Source organism: Mirounga angustirostris, unplaced genomic scaffold, assembly GCF_029215605.1.
Source record: "Mirounga angustirostris isolate CCGP_5_RB_7025 unplaced genomic scaffold, mMirAng1.0.hap1 SCAF_8, whole genome shotgun sequence".
Lineage (NCBI taxonomy): Eukaryota > Metazoa > Chordata > Mammalia > Carnivora > Phocidae > Mirounga > Mirounga angustirostris.
In genome coordinates, this window is record NW_026991716.1 from 66,412,875 (window position 1) to 66,437,462 (window position 24,588).

Below are 24,588 nucleotides of genomic sequence, written 5' to 3' on the forward strand. Positions count from 1 at the left end.
TTCCCTGTGTTGGAGAGTCCTCAGAGTGAGTTTGAGATAACAACTAAGTATTACTGAAATTTGAAAAGACAGATAAATATAAAGTATTACTGATATTATATTCATTGAGGTATCAGGTCAGTGACGAATTTCCCAGGTTCAAAAGCTTGTCAGTTCCCTGATGGCCTAGTAGGTCAGGTCTGGTTCCATGAGTTACAGGGAAAACAGGCTCAATTTTAGCTTCTCTAAGCTTTTATAAAGTCCTTGCATGTCATTTTCTAATAATCTTTGTTCCCACCCAACCTTCAATAGCAAGGGAAAATAAACAAGTTTTTTTTTTCTTTAATAGAGTTTTTTGGGTTCTTACTGCACTTTGAAGATTTTTGGAAAAAGGAGCTGGTTCTCTTGGTTACTTTATATGTTAGCACACAAAGGAATTACAGATGGGAAGGAGTGTAAATGACTATCAGAAAAAAGTCTCATGCATTTAAGATTTTTTACAAGTCAAAATATACATCCTCCTATTGCCCCCCATTCCTTAATTAGAGAAGAACCATTTCTATTTTATCAGTCTCCTTTACATCTCCCGGAATTGGAGAAAGAATAAGGATACTTTCCTTGTTAAGGAATAGTATATACTCATCAGTTTAATCGACTGCATTAATAAGAAATACAGCAGCAGCTTGGGCTGAGTCACCCATCATATCCGTCATTTATGAGGATTTAAATGTGTAAAATAACGTACATGAAATTAGGAGGAAAAATAAAGCAATCTGCAGACTTCGGCACTAGCACACATAATGATTTGTTTGAGTTGTTAAAATGTGGTTTGACCATCACTAAACAGGAATTAAAAAAATTACAAATCTGCAGAAAATAAACAGTCATAGGTGTTGGTTCTCAGTTTAATGCTCCCCATCTCCCATTCCCACCCACCCACCCCATATAGTTTCAACTATAATAAAAATAGAGATCTCAACATCAGAATTTTGCTGTTAACTCTTCAAGGTTTCTCTGCATCATCCAAGCCACACGTAAGGTTTGAAGCATCAAGTCCACAAGTTTCTCCAACCAAGTTTAAATAAACAAAAACTGGAGACTGAAGGATGCCAAAGTAACTCTTCTTAAATGAAGCTGTAACACAAAGTTCTCCCCAAAACAAAGGGTATTATGTGTCTAGTTCAAGTACTGCCAGGCTGTATGTAGATCTGTCTCAGACAGGCTTCAGACAACTACAAGTACCACTGGTTCTAGAGGGCATGATCCATGATACCAAAGCAGGGCGGGGATCCCCCTTCCACCACTGATTTTTAAAAAGTTACAACCCTCCCTTGTGATTGGCTGCCGCAAGGTCAGTGCTGGACCTGGGGTTTGAGGGGAGGAAGTGAGCCTCTTAGCAGGAAAGCTCTATCTTTAGTTTGAACAGTTCTCTCAGAGCTCTCTCTCAGGGCTGTCCTGGCTTCTCGGCATCCATTGCCCTTGTCCAGAAGACAGAGCTTCAATCAGACCCAGTTAACAGTGAAAGAAGAGTCGACCTACCTGTGGAACCAGACCCAACATGGTCCCCAAAGGCCGCTCAGGCTACCCCATTGCAACTGACAAGTCAACCTGTGCACTTAAAGCGTATCAGTTTATGGAATGCTTGTTTGAAGTCCTCATTGGACATGGTATAGATGATGGGGTTGATAAGGGAGTTGAGATAGCCCAGCCACGTGAAGAAGTCAAAGATGGCCAGGTGGAACCAGCAAGCATTCTTGCAAATAGGTATCACCAGGGAGATGATGAAGAAGGGCAGCCAACACACAATAAAGGCTCCCAAAATGATCCCCAGGGTCTTAGTGGCTTTGCGCTCCCTAGCGGCCATGAGTTTCTTCTTCTCTAGCAGGGCGTCGGAGACTCGCACTTTGACTTGGTTCACGTACACAGGGGACCCGGATTCGCTGGGCACATCGGGAGCCCGCGAGTTAACGGAGGTGACCGAGGACGTGGACCCGGGGGAGTCGGTTATCAGCTGGGCTCGGGTCAGGCGCTTGCCGGTCCTGTTGGGCGTCTGTTTCAAAATCCGGGAGCGGGCTTCCACATAGATGCGGCCGTAGAGGGCGATGAGGAGCAGGGTGGGGAAGTAGAAAGCGCCCACCGTGGAGTAAACCGTATAGAGGATGTGGTCGGTGTTCACCACGCAGTCCGACACCTCCTCCTCGGCTTTGGCTTGACGCCAGAAGAAGGGCGGCAGCGAGATGGAGATAGAGAAGACCCACACCAGCGCGATCATGACCGCGGCCCTCTTGGGAGTCCTTTTAGCTGAGTACTCCACGGCGTCCGTGATGGCCCAGTAGCGGTCCAGGGCGATGACACAGAGGTGCAGGATGGAAGCAGTGCAACAGGTGATGTCCGACGACAGCCAGAAGTCGCAGACCACCTGACCCAGCGTCCAGCGGCCGGTGACCGTGTACATGGTGCTGATGGGCATCACCAGGATGGATACGAGCAGGTCGGTGACCGCCAGGGAGGCGATCAGGTAGTTGGCTGGGGTATGCAGCTTCCGGGTCCGGTACACAGTGGCGATCACAAAAGCATTGGAGAGCGTGGTGGCCAAAGTGATGAGTGCCAGCAGCATGACTAGTAGTACTTTCCAGGGCAGGGCGATGGATTCCTGGTAAATGTAGCCCGCGGCGCTGCTGTTGTGGGGAGCAGAGGAGAGATTGGCTTGAGAAGCCCCGGTCTGGGAGCCCGCGGGCAGCGGCGGGGCGCACTGAGTGCAGGTGTCTTCCATGTCTCTCCTCGCCGGCACGGCTCTGGAGCGCAGCTCTTGGGCATGGAGCAAACGAGGGAAAGGGCGGAAGGACCGCGGAGACCACAGTCTTGTCTCCCGGTTGCTAGTCAGTTCCGTAGACTCCTCAGTTATTCCTCCACCCAGATTCCCTGCTAAAACTAGAGGTCAAGGGCGCGGCAGCCTAGGCAGGCGAGCGCGTCCTCTGCACTTCCAGTGCGCCAGGCGCTGCCACCGCGTCCCTGCCTGCTCCTCTCCACGCCCCGTCGTAGCCCTGGGTTGCTAAGGACTGGCCCACCGAGCCCCGCTCCACTCCGAATCCCACCTAGGCGTCTAGTGCCGGAGGGCGATGTATTGTTTGAGGAGGGGGCATCAGCCAGGTAGGGTCTCTTACCCCAACTGCTCGGGGCTGAGTCTCCTAACGCGGGCGCTTCTTGATCTGCAGAATCGGCCCGCAGGAGTTTCCTAGCTGTCGAGACCAAAGCTTGCAGGCCAGCCAGGAGTCCTGGTCGTGTATTCCCGCCCCCCGCCCCAGACTGGGGCAGTTTCCTGCGGAGGCTTCGGCCGCCAGAGCTGGGTGGGGTGAAGTCTGGGAGGCGCGCTGCGCCGCGCCTCGCGCCGGAGCTCTGCCCTCCCTTCTTTTCACGCGCTGGCCACTCCGGCGAGCTGCCCCGCGGAGACGGGGCCGCAAGAGGGGGGATTCGCGTGTTGGGGCTGCGGCTGCTCGCAACGCGCCGCCACCGCCGCCGCCACCTCGGTCCCACAGGCACCGCTTGGAGCCATGCTGCTGGGCGCACGGGTCTGGGGGACCTGGCGCGGCACGCGGGTAAGGGGCAGGTGTCTTGGGGAGCCGGAAGAACGCTGCGTGCGCCAGCTCGGGAGGAGCGAGTGAGAGGCAGAGCAGATGGGCTCCTTTTATAGAGTCCAGGTCCGGTCTGCCGGAGCTGAGCAACTCATGCGGCTCAGCAAGTGCGGACGCCCGCTCCCCATCACCTTCCCCTTTTCTCTCTCCCTCCCTCCTTCCTCCCGCCCGGTTCCCTCCCCGGCCAAGGAAGCTTCCTGCCGGGTCCTACCGCCCTCTCTCCCCAGAACCCATCCCCTGGCCCCTCTCCCAGTCCTGACACCCAGACGCCGCAGTTCTGGCCAGGATTGGGGATGAGGGCGTCCTGTCCTTGCCTCTGTCCTCTTCGGAGCTGGCGGCGCGGCCCTCCAGTTAGGTCCACGCCCTCGGCCGCGGGCACAGGCACAGGCACACTCCCCGCGTTCCTTCTGGGGCTTCTACTTACCACCCTCACCCCAGCAGACCAGTGCTAGGCGGAGCCAGCCCCAGGCTCTGACCTCTCCACTCAGGAATTTTATCCAGCCCTGCGGACCACACCCAAGTTAGAAGGGGGCAACGGTAATAATCGCCTTAGAAGGAAATGGCCAATAGTGCATTTTAAACTTCGGGCTTCAAGTCATACTTAACTCTTGGTACAGTACGAACTAATTTTTCACATCTGGTTTTAGGAGTCTGTGTTTTCCGTTCAATGCCTCCCCTTTAACTGTGGGCCAACAGGGGAGATAAAAAGCTATCTACAAAAATGTGAAAGTATCACAAACTGTAGCCTACTGTATGTGAAACTAAACCTTCCATTCCACCCTCCCTCTCCAGCTGCTCAGCAGTTCAATGCTGGTGTAAAACAGTTCACAGTAAGCACCTTCCGTCCCACAGCCTAACTGGAAAGGAGGTCAACAACAGAAAAGAAAGAAAGAAAGAAAGAAAGAAAGAAAGAAAGAAGGAAAGAAGGAAAGAAAGAAAGAAAGAAAGAAAGAAAGAAAGAAAGAAGGAAAGAAGGAAAGAAAGCGAAAGAAAGCAGGAAGGAAGAAAGAAAAAGGAAGGAAGGAAGGAAGGAAGGAAGAAAGAGAAAGAGAGAAAGAAAGAAAGAAAGCAGGAAGGAAGAAAGAAAAAGGAAGGAAGGAAGGAAGGAAGAAAGAAAGAAAGAAAGAAAGAAAGAAAGAAAGAAAGAAAGAAAGAAAGAGAAAGAGAGAAAGAAAGAAAGAAAGAGAAATGGGCTTTGGGACCATCACCACTACTGTGCCTTCTCTGGCATCAACAAATACAGCAGGCTATCAGCCCTATGCAGCACCCAGTTCCCCTGACCTCTGAGCAGATCCCTGGAGCTCACTTCCTCCTCCAACCTTAAGAGAAACAAATGTAGGGAATAAGTACAAGTCGGAGAAAGTTTAAAGAAAAGCACCAGGAAAGGGCAATGTACTTTCAGCCCCCAGAGCTAAGTGATCCCAGCTAGGAGTTTCTAAGCACCTAGCTCAACGTTTGGCAGGTATAATGCAGTCAATGAACCCTACATCATAAGTGAATTTACCAGGTTAAATGTAAGCATATTTTATAAATTTTTTTTTTAAGATTTTATTTATTTGCGAGAGAGACAATGAGAGACACAGAGCATGAGAGGGAGGAGGGTCAGAGGGAGAAGCAGACTCCCTGCTGAGCAGGGAGCCTGATGTGGGACTTGATCCCGGGACTCCAGGATCATGACCTGAGCCGAAGGCAGTCGCTTAACCAACTGAGCCACCCAGGCGCCCAAGTGTAAGCATATTTTAAAGAGAATTATTCAGTCTAGGGCCTGAGATTATCTCACCCATCCATTTAGTTTAGAAGAATAATTAAGATCCTTTGAGAGACAAGCTTTTTACCCAAGGTGACATAAACCTAACCCAAGTTTTCTTATTTTCTTCCCCCGTAAACCAGGCCGGCAGGCAAAAATAGAGTGCTTACTCTGTGCTGGGAATTCTAGACATCAGGAGTATAATGGGGTATACCCAGAGCAGCTTACATTCTAGAAGAGGCAGACAGACAATGACCACATAACCAAGTAAATAATTAGCATACATTCTGATAGTATTAAATCTTATGCAGAAAATAACCCATTCCTGCACTGAGAGTGAGAGCACTCCTTCAGGTGGCAGCTCTCCAAAAACATCCTCTGGAAGTGGTTTGGGTTGCTGCAGCCATGCTGGGGATAAAAGCAAAAACTTCTCTTTCCTCTCCTCCTGTCCTTAGTGCCCAGCATTGATCCTGCTAACCTTAAGCCTCATTTGCACCACATGTTAAGGGTCCTGTCCATCCTCCCATCCCACCCACCCACATCAGGCGCCTAAATAGACTTCATTTTTTTTCCCCCAAACTGCAGCACTCTCTTAGAAATCACAGTAGAGGAAAGCAAGGCAGGCGAGCCGAAACCACTAGGTGGGGGCGTTGGTCAGGATGGAGGAAAAGTGTGTGTGATTGCGGGTGAGGAGTGTGCCAGGAAAACTATTTTCCTGCTATCTGAGGGGAGCGGGGCAAGATGAGGAGAATTGTTGAAAGGATGCGAAGCGGAGGAAGGCAGAGAGGGAGCTTACCAAGCTGCAGGCAGCCTTTTCCTTTCTACATTTCGTCTCCAGGGGCGTGCAAAGGAGAAAACCACTTGCTTCTTCTAGGGTTTGGATTTAGCGATGTAGGGAACCTGTGGCTTTCTCCAGTCACTCTCTTAAACTCCTTCGCGGAGTCCTGAAACCTAGGTGGAAACAGCCACCTTTGCACGGAGTTTGATTTTTTTTTTTTTTCTAGTCTTTGGTTAATTAAGAATTGCATGAACACACCAAGCGGTCATACAGAGGGGATTTAGGCAAGGGTTTAGTGGAGAACCACGTTTCATTAACTTGGCTCCCTCATATCATTCCTCTAGCCCTTTAAAACATATAAAATATAGATGTTTGCACATGGTTGCATGTGTATGAAACACACAGGAGAGCAGGGAACCTTTAAAGTCACCTCTTCTTGGATCTCCCCTACCGAGGAGGGGCCCTTGGGCTCGATGCGCGCGCCCGCTCCGCAGTCCCCAGCGGCGCTGGGAGAAAATTCCCTTCAAGTTAGCGGGAAACTCAGCCCACACAGACTCAGCAAGAGGGCAAGGAGGAAACGAGTTGGAAAAGATTGAAATGGGGTGGTAGAGTGCAGCAAAGGTTATTAGAGTTGAAAGAAGCTCTTACTTCGCCACCCGGCAGTACGACTGCAAAAATTAGTGTGCTCCACGCGGGTGGACCTTAAGCAGAAGCTGAGGAGATGGAGGAAAACGCTGGAACCGCAGTGAAGCCTGTGATCTGACACGAAGTCTGACATGGGGGTGAGCTGTGGAGGGACCAGAGAAAAATCGCCTCTCAAAGAGACTTTGCCTAAGCTTTTAGAAAGTTTTGGAATTGCTGATGCAGCGAAATGCGAGGCACAGGCTTGGAAATTTGCAGCGTGGCGCTGGCTGGAGGAAATGTTGTGAAGAGCAGCTCCTTCCACCTCCAGGAAACCACAACAGATACCCCCTAGAACTTACTGCGACTCAACTCTGTCTTGGCTGGAAGCCCGCCAGCCAGCCAGTGTCCGGGCACGTGGGTCATGCTTGCAGATTCTCGAGAGTCTTCTCTGCATTTCCCAGAAAATGACTCTTAAGAGAGCTCCAGGCACAGGAGCAAAGAAAGTAGTTGTAAGTTAATCTTTGCTTTGCTCCAATTAAAAAAAACAAAAACAGGACACTCAAGCTCTCCTTTGCTCCTATGATAGAGGAAAAATGCAATCTCACTCTCCATCCCCACCAATTGAAAAATCCACAACCAGTCCTTAACCAGAAAATGTGGGGACCTGGCAAGCTACTTTTTGCAAGTCCTGCTCCCTCAATCTATGGCCACTGTTTTTGTTTTTTAAACTGCCACCCAGGAAAGGGACAGTGAGTGACCATGAACTCTATATACAACATTCTCATGTGTGGTGGTAGCCCGTTTTTGGTTCGTCTTATATTTCCTCCAGTAATATTCCTTAAAAGTATATTGGTAGTGATGAAAGTATGAGTCGTACTTATGTCTTGTTTCATGGAACTATGGAAATGTTCAGATGAATGAACATATAGATACACACAGACATACACATCCAGTTTTCGCAAATACCTTCTGGGGATTACCAAACCCTTTGAGGCTCAGCTCCTTCTACGTAATCATTGACCCCACTTTGGGCCTTTGACTTGCTATCTGTGTCAGGGTACTAATGTGCTGTATGCTTAATAAGGGATTTCTAATGCCAAATAATAAAACTAGGTGCTTTAGTTCCTAAATTCTAGGCTGGCATAAATTAATCCTTGAGAACTAGTAACTCTGCTACCTATTTACGTATGGATACAAATACTGTGTATCTATATTTAAGGAAGAATGCCACAAAAAATAGAGCAAGCGTTCATAAGTTAGACACTTCCTAATTCCTGTCTCTGTAATAACCGCCACTTTGCTACTTTGAACAGATATCCGCCACTCAAAGTTACTGCTGATTCAAAACCAGCCCAGTTCCAACTAGTAGAAGAGCTAGCTCCCAACTTAATTCTCAATCACATATTTCCTGGCTAAAGATCTAGGTCCTGGAAGAAAATTTCTAACATAATGCCTAAAGTAATATAAGCAGAGATCGCATGGGGGGAGGAGGCATTGAATTTTTCTTTTTGGACCAACAGTGGGATTTGGCAGTCATAAATCTTTGCATGGAAAACAATGTCAATGAATCCACCAAACTTAGAAACTTTAATTTGGCAGATCATTAGGCAGCTCTGTTAAGGGTGAAGTCTCTCCTGAAAAATCGAATAAAAGCATTCAACAATGAGGCTGTCCACTGGCCAAAGGAAAAAAGCAATAGGAATTGGGTTTTGCCTTCTTCTCAAAGTAGGAAAAATTACATTATTTTGTGTGATTAGTTCCAGTGTTGCAAACAAACAAACAAGAAGCAAAACAAGCCAAGCCCGTTTATTGTCTCTTCACCTGTAACTAAGGAATAATAATCATTAGCCTTTCTTGAGCATCATGAGCTAAGCCTTGTGCTACAGGTTCCACATATGTTCTCTCATTTAATTAATCAAAGTATTAGGAATTGTCATTATCATACTCATTACCTGGATGAAGTTGAAGCTTAGAGAATGTAAGTAAATTTGCTAATGTCAGACAGCTGATAAGTGATAAAATTGGTTTTCAAATCCAAGTCTCTCTAATTTCTTTTTTTTTTAGATTTTATTTATTTATTTGAGACAGAGAGAATGAGAGAGAGAGCACATGAGAGGGGGGAGGGTCAGCGGGAGAAGCAGACTCCCTGCCGAGCAGGGAGCCCAATGCGGACTCAATCCAGGGACTCCAGGATCATGACCTGAGCCGAAGGCAGTCGCTTAACCAACTGAGCCACCCAGGCGCCCCAAGTCTCTCTAATTTCAAGGTCCAAGTCTTTACCAGTAGTCTACGCTAAGCCAGCCGTGCAGCTCAGCATTGGTTTCCCTTTTAATCCTGCCTGTGATTTTATCTCATCTCATCTATGAGGTGGAATCACTGTTCCTAGCTATTTAAGTCTCCAGAATAATTTTCTGTTAGGTGACTTCAAATTTTTTCTGGGGGTGGTGATGGTTCTAAAAATCAGGTGGAAGATTGTGCACCATGATTATGTTTAGCCAGCTAATCATCACTTCCAAAGTACAGCTGATAGGTGAGCACATACTGTGTATTCTGAAGTCCACAAGCCCAAATAGAAACTAGGCTAAGCCCTTCCTCAGGAAGTTTCTTGACGTTCTTTCCTGGTCCCATTCATTACCTTCAGGGTATGGTTATTTTTCCTATCTCATCTACCTTTTTTCTTTTCCTTCTCCTTCCCTGTCCCCTCATCCTTACTTCCTCCACAGCCTGTCACACACACACACACACACACACACACACACACACAATAAAAAAAGAAAACAAAAAATTAAAGCTTTTTAAAATTGTATGAATGGGATGTGTTAAATACAGAGACAGTTTCTGTGCTCCATTTTTAACCACATTAAATATCGGTTAGAAAAATAACCTAAAAAATTGAACTGCTTTTTTCCCCCCATGTGTTGAACATATTGATTTTTTTCCCCTAAGAGTTAGTAATTCACCAAAGAAAAAGAGGCCTATTCCTGGTGAGAAAATTACTCAAATCTTATCAACCAGAAATCAGGAAGTTCATCTACTAAGAACCTGCCAAAACCAGGAATATAAGCAAAAATAAATTTAAATTCCAATGTATTAAAACTTTTGTACTTTATGCATAAAAAAAGCTCCTCCTAGCCTCATTCGGATCTTACTTCTTCTTACTTAAATATACTTCTAACATGTTTGGCTATGTGATTTCCAAGGTCCCTGAAGATTAGAAGCATCACATTAGAAATGGATCAGAAACTATGTCAGGTAAGCATCTAAATGGAGTAAGATACCACAGCTTATCATCATTGTTGCAAAATAGGAAAATTTAGGTTAAACTTTAAGAAATAAAAACCTAAAATAATGTTAATAACAATATCACTATTTGTGTTAACACATTTAGTAGTATAGAGTATTAATTCAGACTTGTATTGCAAGTGATGGAAAACCAATTTAATCATACCTAAACCAAAGGAAGGAATTTGTCTCAGGGAGAGAGGGGTCCCTCAAAATGAAAAGAAGAATTGAACCACCAAGTTTGGGGCACTGAAGAAATGCAGCTGAGCCCTATGAACAATCAGCATCCTGGATCATTAGCCAGACTCTCGGTTGCTGTCTAGATATTGGCTTCTTTCATCTATTTCACAGTAGACAGGCTTTCTCCACATTGTAGAAAATGTTTTTCACCATTAATACCTTTTGAAGTTGACTTCCTCAGCTTCAGGAATATTGCAGAAACTAATCTGAATCTGTTCCGAGTTCAGAAATTCTGACAAATGGGTTCTGCTTCTGAGAAAAATGTAAGGAGACCGTGACAGGTCAACATTCTGAAAGTAACAACTGGAAAAGTTGCAAACTTTTAAAAGTTTGAAAAGTTGTGGAAGCAAGAAGAATTAGACAAACTAAAATTCCAGGAAAGGATAAGTATTTCCTGTATAAGCTAATGATTGCTGCCTATTTTGTTTCCTTGAGACATTTGCTGATTCTGGGCACAGGTTGTAGATTAGACTTGGTCCAGGCAGAGGAATTCTGCTGGGAAAAGAGAAACAAGCAGAGATTTTGATAGTCATTGGGGTCAGTGTGGCAGTTTGGAATCTAGGAGAACCCCAAAAGCATGACCAGTTTTCATTGTGGACATTTGCTGTGGGTTGCAGCAAAATAGGAGACCAAGGGTGTGGATAGGAAAATTCTAACAGGCAAACTGAAATCCCCCACAATTGCGAGTGCTTAAGTCCATCTAGAGAAAAGAGCTCTGCATTAAACATGACTGGTCTTCCTTGAGGCGATAGATACCTTCCAGGCTTTCAATCAAAGGGCCGGGAGGGCAAGACCCAAAGAACAGGATGAATCACAGATAGACTGAATCTAATTCAAAGCAGCCTTGTCTCAACTCAGTGTCTGACTGGTTGACAGAGACAGCTCTTCATGCATTCTGCCTAACTTAGGAAAGGGTGAATACTCTTTGGACAAAACAATATCATTTAGAACCTCGAAAGTCCATTTATATACAATATCTGGTTACAATTTTTTGGATGATCCATGCATAATGGCAATAAAAATTTGACTAATAATAATAACTGAAAAAAGCTAGACCATAGAAGTAAATCTATGTGCAATGCAGATAGTAGAACTTTAAAATAAGGGGCAAAATAAAGGAGAAAAGGGGCAAAATAGATTAAAATATAAAGAATTTCAACAGTGAAGAGGACTCTTTAAAAACAGTCAAATAGGCATTCTAGAAATAAACATCCAATATTTGATATTAAGTATTCACTGCATGGGTTTAATGCCACACTCAAAACAGTAACCTCATAAAGTTAAAAAAAAAAAGTGTCTAAACTGAAGCACAGAGAAAAGAAAAGTACAAAGCAAAGAACAGGAATGTAGAAGTCTGAGACTGGGTCATATAACCTAAAATGCACACACAGAAACAGGAACAAGAGAATGGGAAACAAAAAGTATTTGAAGAGATAATTTCCAAAAATACATTTGTTGGGTGACTACATCCAAAAAAGACACCTCAGATGATTAAAAGAAGCTCAAAGAATTGTGGCCAGGATAGATACAAAGAAAGCCACAGCTAAGCACATAATGGCCAAACTGCTGAAAACCAATGACAAAGAAAAAATTCATAAAGCTGCCAGAGAAAAAGATACATTACCTTCAAAGAAGCACAGTAAGGCTGTGGTTAACTTGTTGTCAGAAATTATAAAAGTCAGGAGATATTGTAATGACACCTTTAATAGCTGAAAAGTTTTTTTTAAAAAAAACTGTCAACCTAGAATTACATACTTAGAATTAATATCCTCCAAAAATGGAGGTGAAACACAAAAGTTTTCAGCCGAATGAAAGGTGGAAGAGTTGGTTGACAGTCAAACGGGACTGTAGGAGGTAAGAAAGGAAGTTCTTCAGGCTGAATGAAAATGATACCAAATGGAAGCACAAACTGAAAGGAGGAATGAAGAACGTGGGAGAGTATAAGTATATAAGGAAATATTAGCAATAATCGTGCCTCGGATAAACCTCATTGGCTACGATACTGCCACTGCGCAAAGCTATATAAGGAAATATAAAAGCCACATAAATACAATGCAGAATCCAGGATTGCATTGAAAAACAGAGGAAAGGACATTAGTGGAAAAAAATGGCATTCTATTCATGTTAATTTCTCAATTTTAATAAATGTTTCATGGTTATATTAAGTATTAACATAAGGGGAAGCTGGGTAAGGGGATATAAGAATGCTACATTCTATTTTTAAAATTTTTCTATAATTCTGAAATTATTTAAATTCTTTTTTAAGTTTTTAACCTATATCTCATAGGGCTAAAGGATTTAGGATGATGGATCAGGGGTAAACTTCAGACTTCCTCATAACTATGTTTTATATAGTTATGGTCCTTGAACCATGTGAAGGTATGAACAGTTCAGAAATAATTAAAAATGAATACAAATGAAGAGGTTTTCTTAAATGTATTCTTTAGCTGCTCTCCAAATTTTGCTCAAAGATATTCTTGTGGCATATGATACAATAATATGCACTTATTAGAAGGAAGATTTTATATATATAAAATCAATAAAGTAACATCAAGTGAAAGGATTTATGTAGAGCTGGTGACAGAAAGTATACAAGCCTTGGGTTCTTATATTGAAACACCAAAATGAAGTTTCTATTGCTACTGTTTGTGAAGTACAGAAGTACATTGCCTTTTATGCCAACAATAGTTTAGAGATAATATAAATGCTTTGCCTTAATTAGACTCTCCTAACAAATGTTCAGTGAATGAGTCAGTGTTGTCATTCTCTGCCTCTCCTTTACAGACCTCAGATAGCCTCTTCCAATAGAAAGGAAAAAGGGATGGAGTATGTTACTTTTGTTTTGGGTTTTTTTTTTTAGTATGGTTTTATGGCAGCCTTTCCCTAGGCTAAAATACATTTTGAGTACATGAACCAATGAAATGGAGAAAATTAATTGGAGGGACCTGATGACCATAACAATCTTCCTATGTTTATTTCCTAAGATTATATTTCCATGTTCAGCTGAGAATTCAATTGTGAGCACAGGGTTTTGGGTCTGCAGATTTGCATTTAGTTAATTGTACTGAATATTGAAATATTTCCTCTTACTTGTGTGTGCCATTGCATGCTAATTGCACTCTACTATGTGACTGAAGTTCAGATTTTAAAATTTGACCATATTTGCTAGTGAGGTTTTGCTGTTAACAGGGACACTAAGGTGGTTGTGTGCTTGGTATCTCTTCTGTGATCACAGGGAGCTGCTCTATCTCTCTGCCATTCAGCAGGCACTGATATCTTTATAGTACATTTTTTGTTGTTATTCTGACCATCTTAATTTACATAAGTTTAAAATCCATTTGCCTCCAAAAAAATGAACTAAGACACATTTTCCTGTCTTATGCAATTACTCCATGTGCTTAGCGAAAACTGTAATCACAAGAAAGGCTAAGTCACATTTTCTTCAATGCCAGGGTACTTTATGGCCATGATTTGCTCCATGAATTTGTCAATGCCCAAATCTACGTCTGCTCTCCTCAAGTTCCACTATAAAGCTGGGTTCTGTCAGCTCTTTATAAAACTCTAACTTCCTTCTGTAGATTTATAGACTGATTTCTGACACAGAGCTATGGAAACAGCAAATGCTTCTTTTTGATGAGTACTTCTTACACTGTAAAGATTATTTGACTGGATCATTTGCTCTGATTTTTCTTTTATTTTTTTTAAGACATTTATTTATTTATTTATTTATTTATTTATTTATTTATGAGAGGGAGCAGGGGGAAGGGCAGAGGGAGAGAGACAGACTCTCAAGCTGACTCTGCACTGATCATGTAACCAAACACTGGCCTGGATCCCACGACCCTGAGATCATGACCTGAGCTGAAGTCAAGAGTCAGACACTTAGCCGACTGAGCCACCCAGGTTCCCCTGATATGCTCTTTTTCTTAATCTTGAATGAAAAGTTCTAGATTAAAGTGATGATTTCTCTGATTGGAAAATTTTACTTTCCTGCCAAATTTGTGCTCCATACTCAACTTACAATTCTTATTAGACTACATTTCATCATGTCTTTTGTCTCTTTGTGTCCTTGGTGAAAAGGCATTTTTTTCTAGATGTTTTGCTTGGTGCTTTTGTTATTGTTGTTGTTGTATTTGCCTTTGTGTGAGAACATGTTTGTTGAATTCTTTGTTTCACTAAATAAGGACTGAAAGATTAAGAATTCCTGAGTACTTTGACGGACACCTGGGTGGCTCAGTCATTAGGCATCTGCCTTTGGCTCAGGTCATGATGCCAGGGTCCTGGGATCAAGTCCCGCATCGGGCTCCTTGCTCAGCAGGAAGCCTGCTTCTCCCTCTGCCTGCCACTCCCCCTGCTTGTGCTTGTTCTCTCTCTCTCTCAAACAAATAAAAGCTTTAAAAAAAAAAAAAAAAAGAATTCCTGAGTACTTTGAATCTCATATGCAAATTTGGTTATCTTTTGGAAGTGATATTTTATTAAGCTTTTATTAATATCAAGCTGTTGGGTTTACAACAGACCTAAATGAAATGAAATTTAAATATTTAAATATTCATTTTAATGGAGCTTCTGGAGCCCTGGTGCCACATGTCCACGTGAGGGCTGAGGAATGTCCTGTGGCCAGAACTTCCCTATACAGCTATAACATTCTCACAGCACACTTTTTGGGAAGCTCTGGTTATGTCTTCTCATCTATTAATTTTCAAGCATCAGTGGATGTTAGACATTTCCATGTTCCCTGTTAAAAATGCTGGTTCATTCACAAGAAATGGCCTCAACCAATCAGAACAGTCAATCTTGCAGGAGTAGGGCTTGGAAGGCCCACTGCTGTATGGTAGAGCCATCTCAGGAGGCCCTAGAGGAGGGGACTGAGCAACTGTGGTAGGGGGGACCCCACTCAGTGGGCTTAGATGAGAACTAGCATCTAATGTGGAAGTCTATCATATTTCATTCAATCAGAGAAGCCACCATTGGTAAAATGAACCATTATTTTATGTACTACTAAAAAAAAAATGCTACCAATCAAGTTGTCACAATCCTTTCTCATCATTTAGAATTTTTATGTTATTGCATTGAAAGAGTCCTTTTAGACATATTGAACCACAGATTTTTTTTATCATATGTCACTTTCATGGGTACATACAAGTAAGTGAAATTAACTTATGAAGGTGTATTCCTGAAATCTCTTTACATTAAGAATCCCTCTCCTGAATCACTTTCAACATAATTATCAATTTTCATATTGTCCCACACATCATCATCTGTGTCACTCAGAGCATTGGTAATATAACATTTTTTATAAGAGTGATATGTTCCCCAAAGCAATATTTTACCAGCTTTTTCTCAAGATGCATAAAAACAAGTATAACAAGTGATAACCATAATTATATAATATACCAGTAATTATAAAATATACCAGTAATTGTAAAATACAGCCTTATTTCAGAGATGTGCAAATGTAAAAAAAATTATCTTTTATCAATATTCAATTTGATAAAATATGATAAATTCAATGTTTGACAGCTCACATGACTACTGTCAGCTTTGCCTGCATATTCATTATAGTTGGCATTTACATATGCATTTTGTGTGAGGATATCAGAATATTTTTCAAATGTTAATAGTACATATTCTATTCATAAATATTTAAAACCTATAAGTGACATTATGGCTATCTGAAAAGTTTGACAAAGATTATCTACAAAGAGCCAGAATAAATATTACAAAACAAGAGAAGTTAGATCTAGGGGTACCTGACTCACTCAGTGGGTAGAGCATCTTAATCTCAGGGTTGTGAGTTTGAAACCCACACTGGCTGTAGAGATTGCTTAAAAAAATAAAATCTTTTAAAAAAAGAGAGAGGAGTTAGATCTAATTTGCACATTAATTTTGTGAGTCTTAATTCTCACATAAGAGTAAATTTGACTCCATAAGAATAAATTGGAAAAAAAAATCCAAATTTAAGGCAATTAAAAAACTAAAACATAAGAAGAAGAGAAATGTTGTTCTAAAAACAAATACAATAGCACAGAAAAGGATTTGTTTTCAAGGAAAGGAAGAAATTGGAGAATTGCTAGATACATTCAAAAGATGTGTAAGGGCATGGAACTAAGGTGAGGAAGGGGTCAATGTAAGGAATGGTTTACTCTGAAGCCAGAGTTCCAAAGAGTTTTGAATGAGGGGAAAATGTAAGGAATATCAGTTATATTGAATCAGTGATAAAAAGTACAGAAATTAAGAATATCATAGAATGTAGAGAAAAAGAAGAAAGAGATGAAACAGAGTAGATAAAGATGATAAAGACCTATGGGTATTCTGGAGAAAGACACCAGAAGACACTCAATAGTCAACGATACAAATGTAGAAAATTTCAATATTTAAATATCTCTATTTAAAGAGATAAATAATCTCTTATTTATGAGCGAGAGAGAGCATGAGCATGGAGAGGAGAGGGGGCAGAAGGAGAGGGAGAAGCTGGTTCCCAATGTGGGGCTTCCCATGTGGAGCTCAATCCCAGGACTGGAAGATCATGACCTGAACCGAAGGCAAATGCTTAACCAAATGAGCACCCAGGTGCCCCAAGAATGTAAGGAGGATTTAAACTGTTAGTACTCGAGTCTAATTAAGAAATTAAGAAAATCAGTTAAGAAAATAAATTGAGTATCAATACTCAATACTAATTAAGAAAAAACAGTAATGCCAGTATTGAATCAGTGATAAAAAGTACAGAAATTAAGAATATCATAGAATGTAGAGAAAAAGAAGAAAGAGATGAAACAGAGTAGATAAAGATGATAAAGACCTATGGGTATTCTGGAGAAAGACACCAGAAGACACTCAATAGTCAACGATACAAATGTAGAAAATATCAATGCATTCAAGAAAATATAAATGTACTTACTAATAGTGCTTATAAATTCTGGGCCAATTAATGAGAAAAACATACATATAAATACAGCCTATCATGTTTGTTTTACTTCTAGGATAATTTTTTTTCATCCTGTAAGAACTGATGCAGAGAAAAATAAAACCAATTACCTTCAGCAAGGGGAGCAGAGCAGCTAGATGTTTCTTTCATCACTATTTCATCACCGGATGATAAATGTCTCCAGAATTTTGAGAGAACAAAGGTTACCATACCAGATTTCTATACCCAGTCAAATTGCTATTCAACATTGTTATGTAAAAGGAAATGAAGACCATCTTAGATAGGCAAGAAATTGTACACCTTAAAAGAATATCAAAGCTATATTCAACTGAAAGGTTTAAGAGAATATGTGCCAAGATGTTAACTGTTGATATTCTTTGGGTGAAAGAATTACAGATGATTGTCATTTCTTTATTGTCTGTTTTTTTTTTATTTGAAACTAAGTATGATTTGTTATTTATTTCCAAAAATAAAAAATAAAACATTAAGCACCTTTCACATATAGAAATTAGATTACTAGATAGTCCTCATCCTCAGAATTTACATATTACATCATAAGGGTATTATTTACAGGGAAAAAAATCAGTTCAGATTTGAGAGTTATTGAAATTTCACTCTCTCTCTCTTAATCCAGGGTAAAATCTGCCTGCCAAAACATAACTGAAACTTTATTTAAGTAAAGAACACTTACATATAGATTATGCTGAAGTATCTAATTTGTAAGCTTTTTAAATGTCTAGAGGAAGTTTTCTTATGTGGAAATTATAGCAAGCATATGGATGTAAACTGAGCAGAATTAGGTTTAGTTTATCCCCAAACATGGAAAACATACCAAAATGACAATGTTAGCCCACAGAAGGATATTTTAAACATGTTTTCTCTGGTAGAATATATGCAAAACACTGATTATAACCTGGCTCAAATTTAAATATCTTTAGTAGTGTTTACTGTGCATCTCTGGCTTTCTGGTACTTAAAAAAAATCGTATTTAGTAATTGTAGCATATCTTCTATGTGTAGCCTAGAAAATGTGCAGCCTGGAAAATGTTTCCAGAAAGAGTGGAGTAATTTAAACACTACAGAATTTCACCATAATTTCATCTTCATACTGACTGCAAATTTGAAGGAAATATTTTACACCTCAAAATAAAAACTAAAGTTTCTTAGAAATAAAATATCAGCTTATTCCAAATTTCCAATTTTCTGAATACTGCATTTAAAATCATAACAATACTTTATCTGTATTTGAATGTCATAGCTTGCCAAAAATATTTTCAACCGTTTTAGTGTCAAATCTGAAAAAAATTATTTTTATATAAAGCCTTTCCCTCCCTGGCACACTTAATATGTTCTTGCCAATTTTACTGTTTTTATAAGGTAGTTTAAACATCAGCAAAACTTTATTATTTTATAGTTGGATATTAATATTTACTAACAGAAATTTACTAGCATAAATTCTAATGCTTTATGGCTTTTTGAGGATGGGTGTCGCGATAATCCACTTTCACACCATAGATTCAGGGCCAAGCATGGTGCTGGGATCATAGTTGAAAATTCAGTAAATATTTGTGTCATGAATCAACAACAACTATGCTAAAATGGAGCCAGAGGACATAAAATTGATACTTTCTACTCTGAAGACCTTTATGAAGTTGCTTTAAAACTTAATATTTCTCATCTGTCAATACAAAATTCCTTTGACATATAAAATCAATATATTATTCACTTTCTGAATATTCTTTTTACTGTTTCCCCATAGGTCTCAAGTCTTTTCATAATTTGTTGAAATGTATTTGGGCTTATCTAAATATATCATTATGCTAATTCTCCAGTTTAGATCAAAATATCATTACCATGTACTAATATGTATTTATTCTCCTAAAGGGGAGGTAGAATGATGCTAAAAAGAAAAAAAGAGAGAGAGAGAGAAAGAAAATCAAGATATTTGTCTTCTATTTGGCCCTGGGGATATTTAATTTATTAGATAGTATTTGCTGATTGCCCGCATGATATCCATTCTCCCTTTTTCTTTATTAAGAGTAACCCTGGTTGATGTGTCCAGCTGACAAAGTACATTTCCTTATCTCCTTTGTAGAGAAACAGAGTAATATAAAAGCAGAAATTCTTGGGTGGAGTTTCTGGGAATCCTGTTTTGTGATGAAGATGGGTGGGTTTCCTGACCACATCTTGAGCAGTGAGAGATGCTTTTTTTTTTTTTTAAGATTTTATGTATTTATTTGACAGAGAGACACAGCGAGAGAGGGAACACGAGCAGGGGGAGTGGGAAAGGGGGCAGTAGGAGAGGGGGAAGTAGGGGGTGGGAGGGGGGAGTGGGAGAGGGAAAAGCAGGTTTCCCACTGAGCTGGGAGCCAGATCCCAGGACCCCCGGGGTCATGACCTGAGCTGAAGGCAGACGCTTTACTACTGAGCCACCCAGGCACCGGAGCAATGAGAAACACTTGATCCTGAAAGCCTAGTGCTAAGGATGCTGAAGCAGAAAGAGCCTAGGTTCCAGATGATTGTGTGAAACTGCCATTTCAGCCCTGAACTGCCTACCTCCAAACTTCTTCAACTTTGATAGGTCACTCCTGTTTCCTGTCTCAACTAGCAGCTAAACACAATTCCTGACTTACCCAAGATATAATCTTGAGCCTTAGTAAGTACAATATGATTATAGTCCAGTCATAAAATGCTTTGGTTATTCAGTTTAAATATGTTAGTCATAACGCTAATTCATCTCATAAGCCTTTTCTAAGAGATAACTACTTACACATTTTCCTTCATTTTCTACATATTTTCTGAGCAGTCATTAGGTCCTTAGAATTCGGCAGCATATATTTTGATATGTGTATGTTGAACTAAAGTGCTAAATAATTTTTGTTTAGCCACATGTAATAAATCAACAATAATAAGAAAACGGTATAATTAACAATTTTTGTATTCATATGATTAATTCAATCACGTAGCTAAATATGTACTTCAATGTTACCCAGAATTTTCCTCCTTTAATAAAAATGCATATTTGAATATTATGAAGATTTGATTCTCTACAGTTGTGAAAGTAATACACACTGTGTAATTCTTTTACTTTGGAGAAAGTTACAAGATTACCTCAGCAAATTGATAAAACAATTATTTATTAAGGACCCCAACACAGCAACAGATGTAAAATTGCTGGTCCCAGACAAAGGGAATTCATGATGTTCTCTCCAAATTATATGATAAAAAGTGCATGACAACTGTTCTGATTGTATGTTTTAATTTTGTTAGCTATTATCAATTTTTTCTTTTTTTTTTAAGATTTATCTATTTATTTGAGACAGAGTGTGCAAACAGGGGGAGGGGCAGAGGGAGAGAATCTTTCAAGCAGACTCCATGCTGACTGCAGAGCCCCATGACCCATGAGATCATGAGATCATGACCTTAGCCAAAATCAAGCATAGGACACTTAACAGAGCCACCCAGGCGCCCCTATTACGAATTTTTTTTCTGAGATGTCATTGTCAATTGTCCAGGTACTTTCTACCTGGGGGGAAAAAAACCTGTGAAAACACAAAATCTACATGAACTAAAATCTTGGAAATGTGTGCTGAAGGCAATTCAACAGCATTATTCATCATCTGGAATCTTACCTTTATCTAGACACTAGTCAAGAATGCTATCAACTGGGATTTTCTTATTAGGACTGAAAAAAACGGCAAATACCAAGTTCTTCCTACTTGAATTCAAAACTTTGCCTAGAACTGAATCCATTAAAACATGATAAAGTAGTTTTGAATAAATATTTAAAAATTCTTTATTTTTGAGATCTTACGAAGAATAAGTAACTTTGAAAATGTTGGCAAAAACACAAGAGAATATTTCTTTCTGGCACATCCAGACATCTAATTCAATATATGAAGTTCATCTCATTTTTAAAATATAGTTCAAAATTAACACACACATAAGTTTTTCAAACTTCCTTTTCTGAAAATATTTTTTTTTAAAGATTTTATTTATTTATTTGACAGAGAGAGACACAGCGAGAGAGAGAGCACAAGCAGGGGGAGTGGGAGAGGGAGAAGCAGGCTCCCTGCAGAGCAGGGAGCCTGATGTGGGACTCGATCCCAGGACCCTGGAATCCTGACCTGAGCCGAAGGCAGTCGCTTAACCGACTGAGCCACCCAGGTGCCCTGAAAATATTTTTTTCAATTCAAGATGTTAAGGTCAGAATCACCTTTGAAAAATTATCAGTTGGTTATTTCTACAGTAGAAGATCTCTGGTTTGATGTGACATCTGTCCTTTAGGGTGACAGTAATTTTACTCTCCTGAGACAGACACACTCTGTCACTTTGTATTAAAAGAGTTTTCAATTTCAAGTGATCAGGAGGAATGACTTTCAGAATTAGTAACTCACTTTTTGGCTAAAATACATTGGTTTAACAACACTGTTTATTCTGAACTCTTTTGATTTCCAGTAAATAAATGTGTTACCTGCCATGGGTGGATATAAAATATCTGCTGGTAAACCCTTAAAGTATAAGGCCATCTCGGCATTAAAAAAAAGTTCTCCCTCTAGTGTTAGTTTCTTGACTTTAAGGAGATTCCTGATCAATGATGTCTAGATTCCTATTTGTGCCTCTGTTTCATTTAACAGTGTGCACTGGAAGGCTTTAGCGTAGTTGAATTCAGCAAAAATAAAAAAATAATTTTTTTACAAAAAATATACAAAAATGTTTTATATAAAATGTATGCAAAAATGTATTCTGTGACCTAAAGAGCAAAAACATTTGCATCAGTTCATTTGTCTGAAATAAACATAAATTTGATGTGTTATCAATTCTTAAGGGGAAAAAAAAAAGCAAGCATCAGTTAAAAAGAAGTATCAGCGGCGCCTGGTGGCTCAGTTGGTTAAACAAATGTCTGCTTTTGGCTCAGGTCATGATCCTGGGGTCCTGGGATCCAGCCCTGCATCAGGGCTCCCTGCTCAACAAGGAGTCTGCTTCTCCCGCTGCCCCTCCCCCACCCGTGCTCTCTCTTGAGCTCTCTTTCAAATAAATAAAATCTTAAAAAAAAAGAATTATCAGATTAAAAGTTATAGAATGGAAAATGATGGCAAAGGTTGAAGTTTGCTGGTCATGTTATTGTTTTGGCGAAAATCTGATGGAAATTCATAGCTATCACACACCAAGTAAAATGTGCAAATATTTTCTCCTTTCGCTTATTCTTAGAGATATGTATGCTCATGCTCCCTGGGGAGAAAATTCTTCCCACCTATGAAACTGCTCAATTTATCTGGAGAACATTTTTACCTGTCTCCTTTTTCTCACTATGATGCATACTGCACTGTTTCCTTAATTAAGAGCTTTATCTGAACTTAAAAAAAAAAGTTTAGAATTAAAATGGTTGCCATCTTCTCTTCCATCTTTTAAATATTGAATTTAAAGACTGTTCTTGATCTTGTCTCCTTAAAATATGAATGAAATTGTTAACTAGCTTTTTAAAAATATTTTTAGTTCTACTCTGTGTGGCTTTGATTTTTAAAACCATTCACTATGCAAATCAGGTGAATATAGTCCTTCAGAATTCAATTAAGCGATTATGACAAAAACACAAATCAGAGGTGAATACTTTGGTTAATAATCAGGTTTTCAAGAAATTTTTACATGTAATAAGTAACCAACTCTCAGACACTTTTTTCCTTTACTAGAGTCTGTTTCATTTTTACTTTCTACTCTCTTTTGCATATTTTCAATGCCCTCCTCGAATGTATTTTCTCATAATTCAGATTTCATTCTATAAGAATCAGAATCCCATACTGATTTATAAGATAGTTTGGATTTTACCTTCTTGATTTTCTGTCTGGCCTGGCTCAATGGACTAAGATTAAGAAGAAAGAAAAGCCCAAGCCCTACGACTTCCCTCTTTCCATCATTTTTATAATCTCAGTTTCATTTCACTTGACTGCAAACATGCACCCAAGAAGAAACACTCCTGTTCAGAGTCAGCTCAATGCCAAGATACAGCTGACCCCTGGAGTGACAACCCCAATCCCCATTTATCAAGGGTTTTCAAATCACTGAGATAATATCTATACCTATATTGACACATACGTTCCAGTTCCATGAATTTTATGCATGCATAATAAAGTTGAAACATTTATTAAAGATGCTGAAAAGCCCAATAACATTTCCGGGTGTTTTTTCCTTATCTGTAAAAAATCTATCTCCACCAAATTAACAGTAAAGTCTTTTTCATTGTTAATGTTCCATGATTCTATATGCAAAGTAGAGAATTAGACAATTCATAAATTACTTGCAATTTTCTGTTAAGGCTTATTATTTGATTTAAGAAAACTGTTTACACTGATAATCAACTAATTAAAAATATTTGTTAATTATACTGTATGCTCAACAAAATGACATTAGTAGTTATGACAGTTAAGCTTCATTCACAGTCACCCTGAGGCTGGGGAACACCCTGACTGTGCAGATGCTCCTCACCTCCAAGAAATCTCTGGTGCTAACAGTGATTGTTTCAAATACCACGCAGCACTAGCCTAATATCAGGCTTGCTTTAAGAGGCTGGCTCATCTGAATTTCCTGCAATTTGAGGTCTCATAATAATTCTTCCATTTCTCTGGAAGTCATGTTCTTCTTTCTCCTTCCTTTTCCCCGATCCACTTTCCCAAAGAATGAAAACCAATGCTCATTCGGTCTTCCCATATTATATTCTTATTACATGAGTAATGATGTTCACAAAATCAATTGTGCCTCCTCATTGCCATCTTCAAATTCTTTCATCCAACAATTTTTTTTCCAGCTTCTTTTTTTTTTTTTTAAACCATAAGATACCTAGGAATAAATCTAACCAAAGAGGCAAAGAATCTGTACTCAGAAAACTATAAAATACTCATGAAAGGGCGCCTGGGTGGCTCAGTTGGTTAAGCGACTGCCTTCGGCTCAGGTCATGATCCTGGAGTCCCAGGATCGAGTCCCTCATAGGGCTCCCTGCTCGGCAGGGAGTCTGCTTCTCCCTCGGACCCTCCTCCCTCTCATGCTCTCTGTCTCTCATTCTCTCTGTCTCAAATAAATAAATAAAATCTTAAAAAAAAAAAAAGACTACCGTTTTAAAAAATAAATAAATAAAAATAAAATAAAATACTCATGAAAGAAATTGAGGAAGACACAAAGAAATGGAAAAACGTTCCATGCTCCAGCTTCTTTTTATATGTGCAAACCTCACACCAAGGAAATGCTCATGAGTCAGGCATAGTACTTGCCCTCTGTGATCTTGCCTGCTAGGGGCAAAATAGAAGATAGAAACTGTGTAGATCTCATTCACTGTCATACCTTTTTCTTAGTTTCCTTGGGCTGCTGTAACAATTTACCACAAACTAGGT

General features: G+C 40.0%; 1 protein-coding gene and 1 pseudogene across 1 annotated transcript; both read right to left on the bottom strand.

Moving 5' to 3' along the window:
- Nucleotides 1-305: 305 nt before the first annotated feature.
- Nucleotides 306-4,051, bottom strand: HTR1B (5-hydroxytryptamine receptor 1B). The gene has a single exon (XM_045867122.3). The coding sequence runs from the start codon at nt 2,750-2,752 to the stop codon at nt 1,583-1,585; it is 1,170 nt and encodes a 389-aa protein (XP_045723078.1). The 5' UTR covers nt 2,753-4,051; the 3' UTR covers nt 306-1,582.
- An 8,188-nt stretch (nt 4,052-12,239) lies between these two features.
- LOC123837975 (U4 spliceosomal RNA) lies at nt 12,240-12,302 on the bottom strand (annotated as a pseudogene).
- Nucleotides 12,303-24,588: the final 12,286 nt, after the last annotated feature.

What these genes read in the sequence shown, in the direction of transcription:
- HTR1B (XM_045867122.3), bottom strand. Translation starts at nt 2,752, where the DNA reads ATGGAAGACACCTGCACTCAGTGCGCCCCGCCGCTGCCCGCGGGCTCC.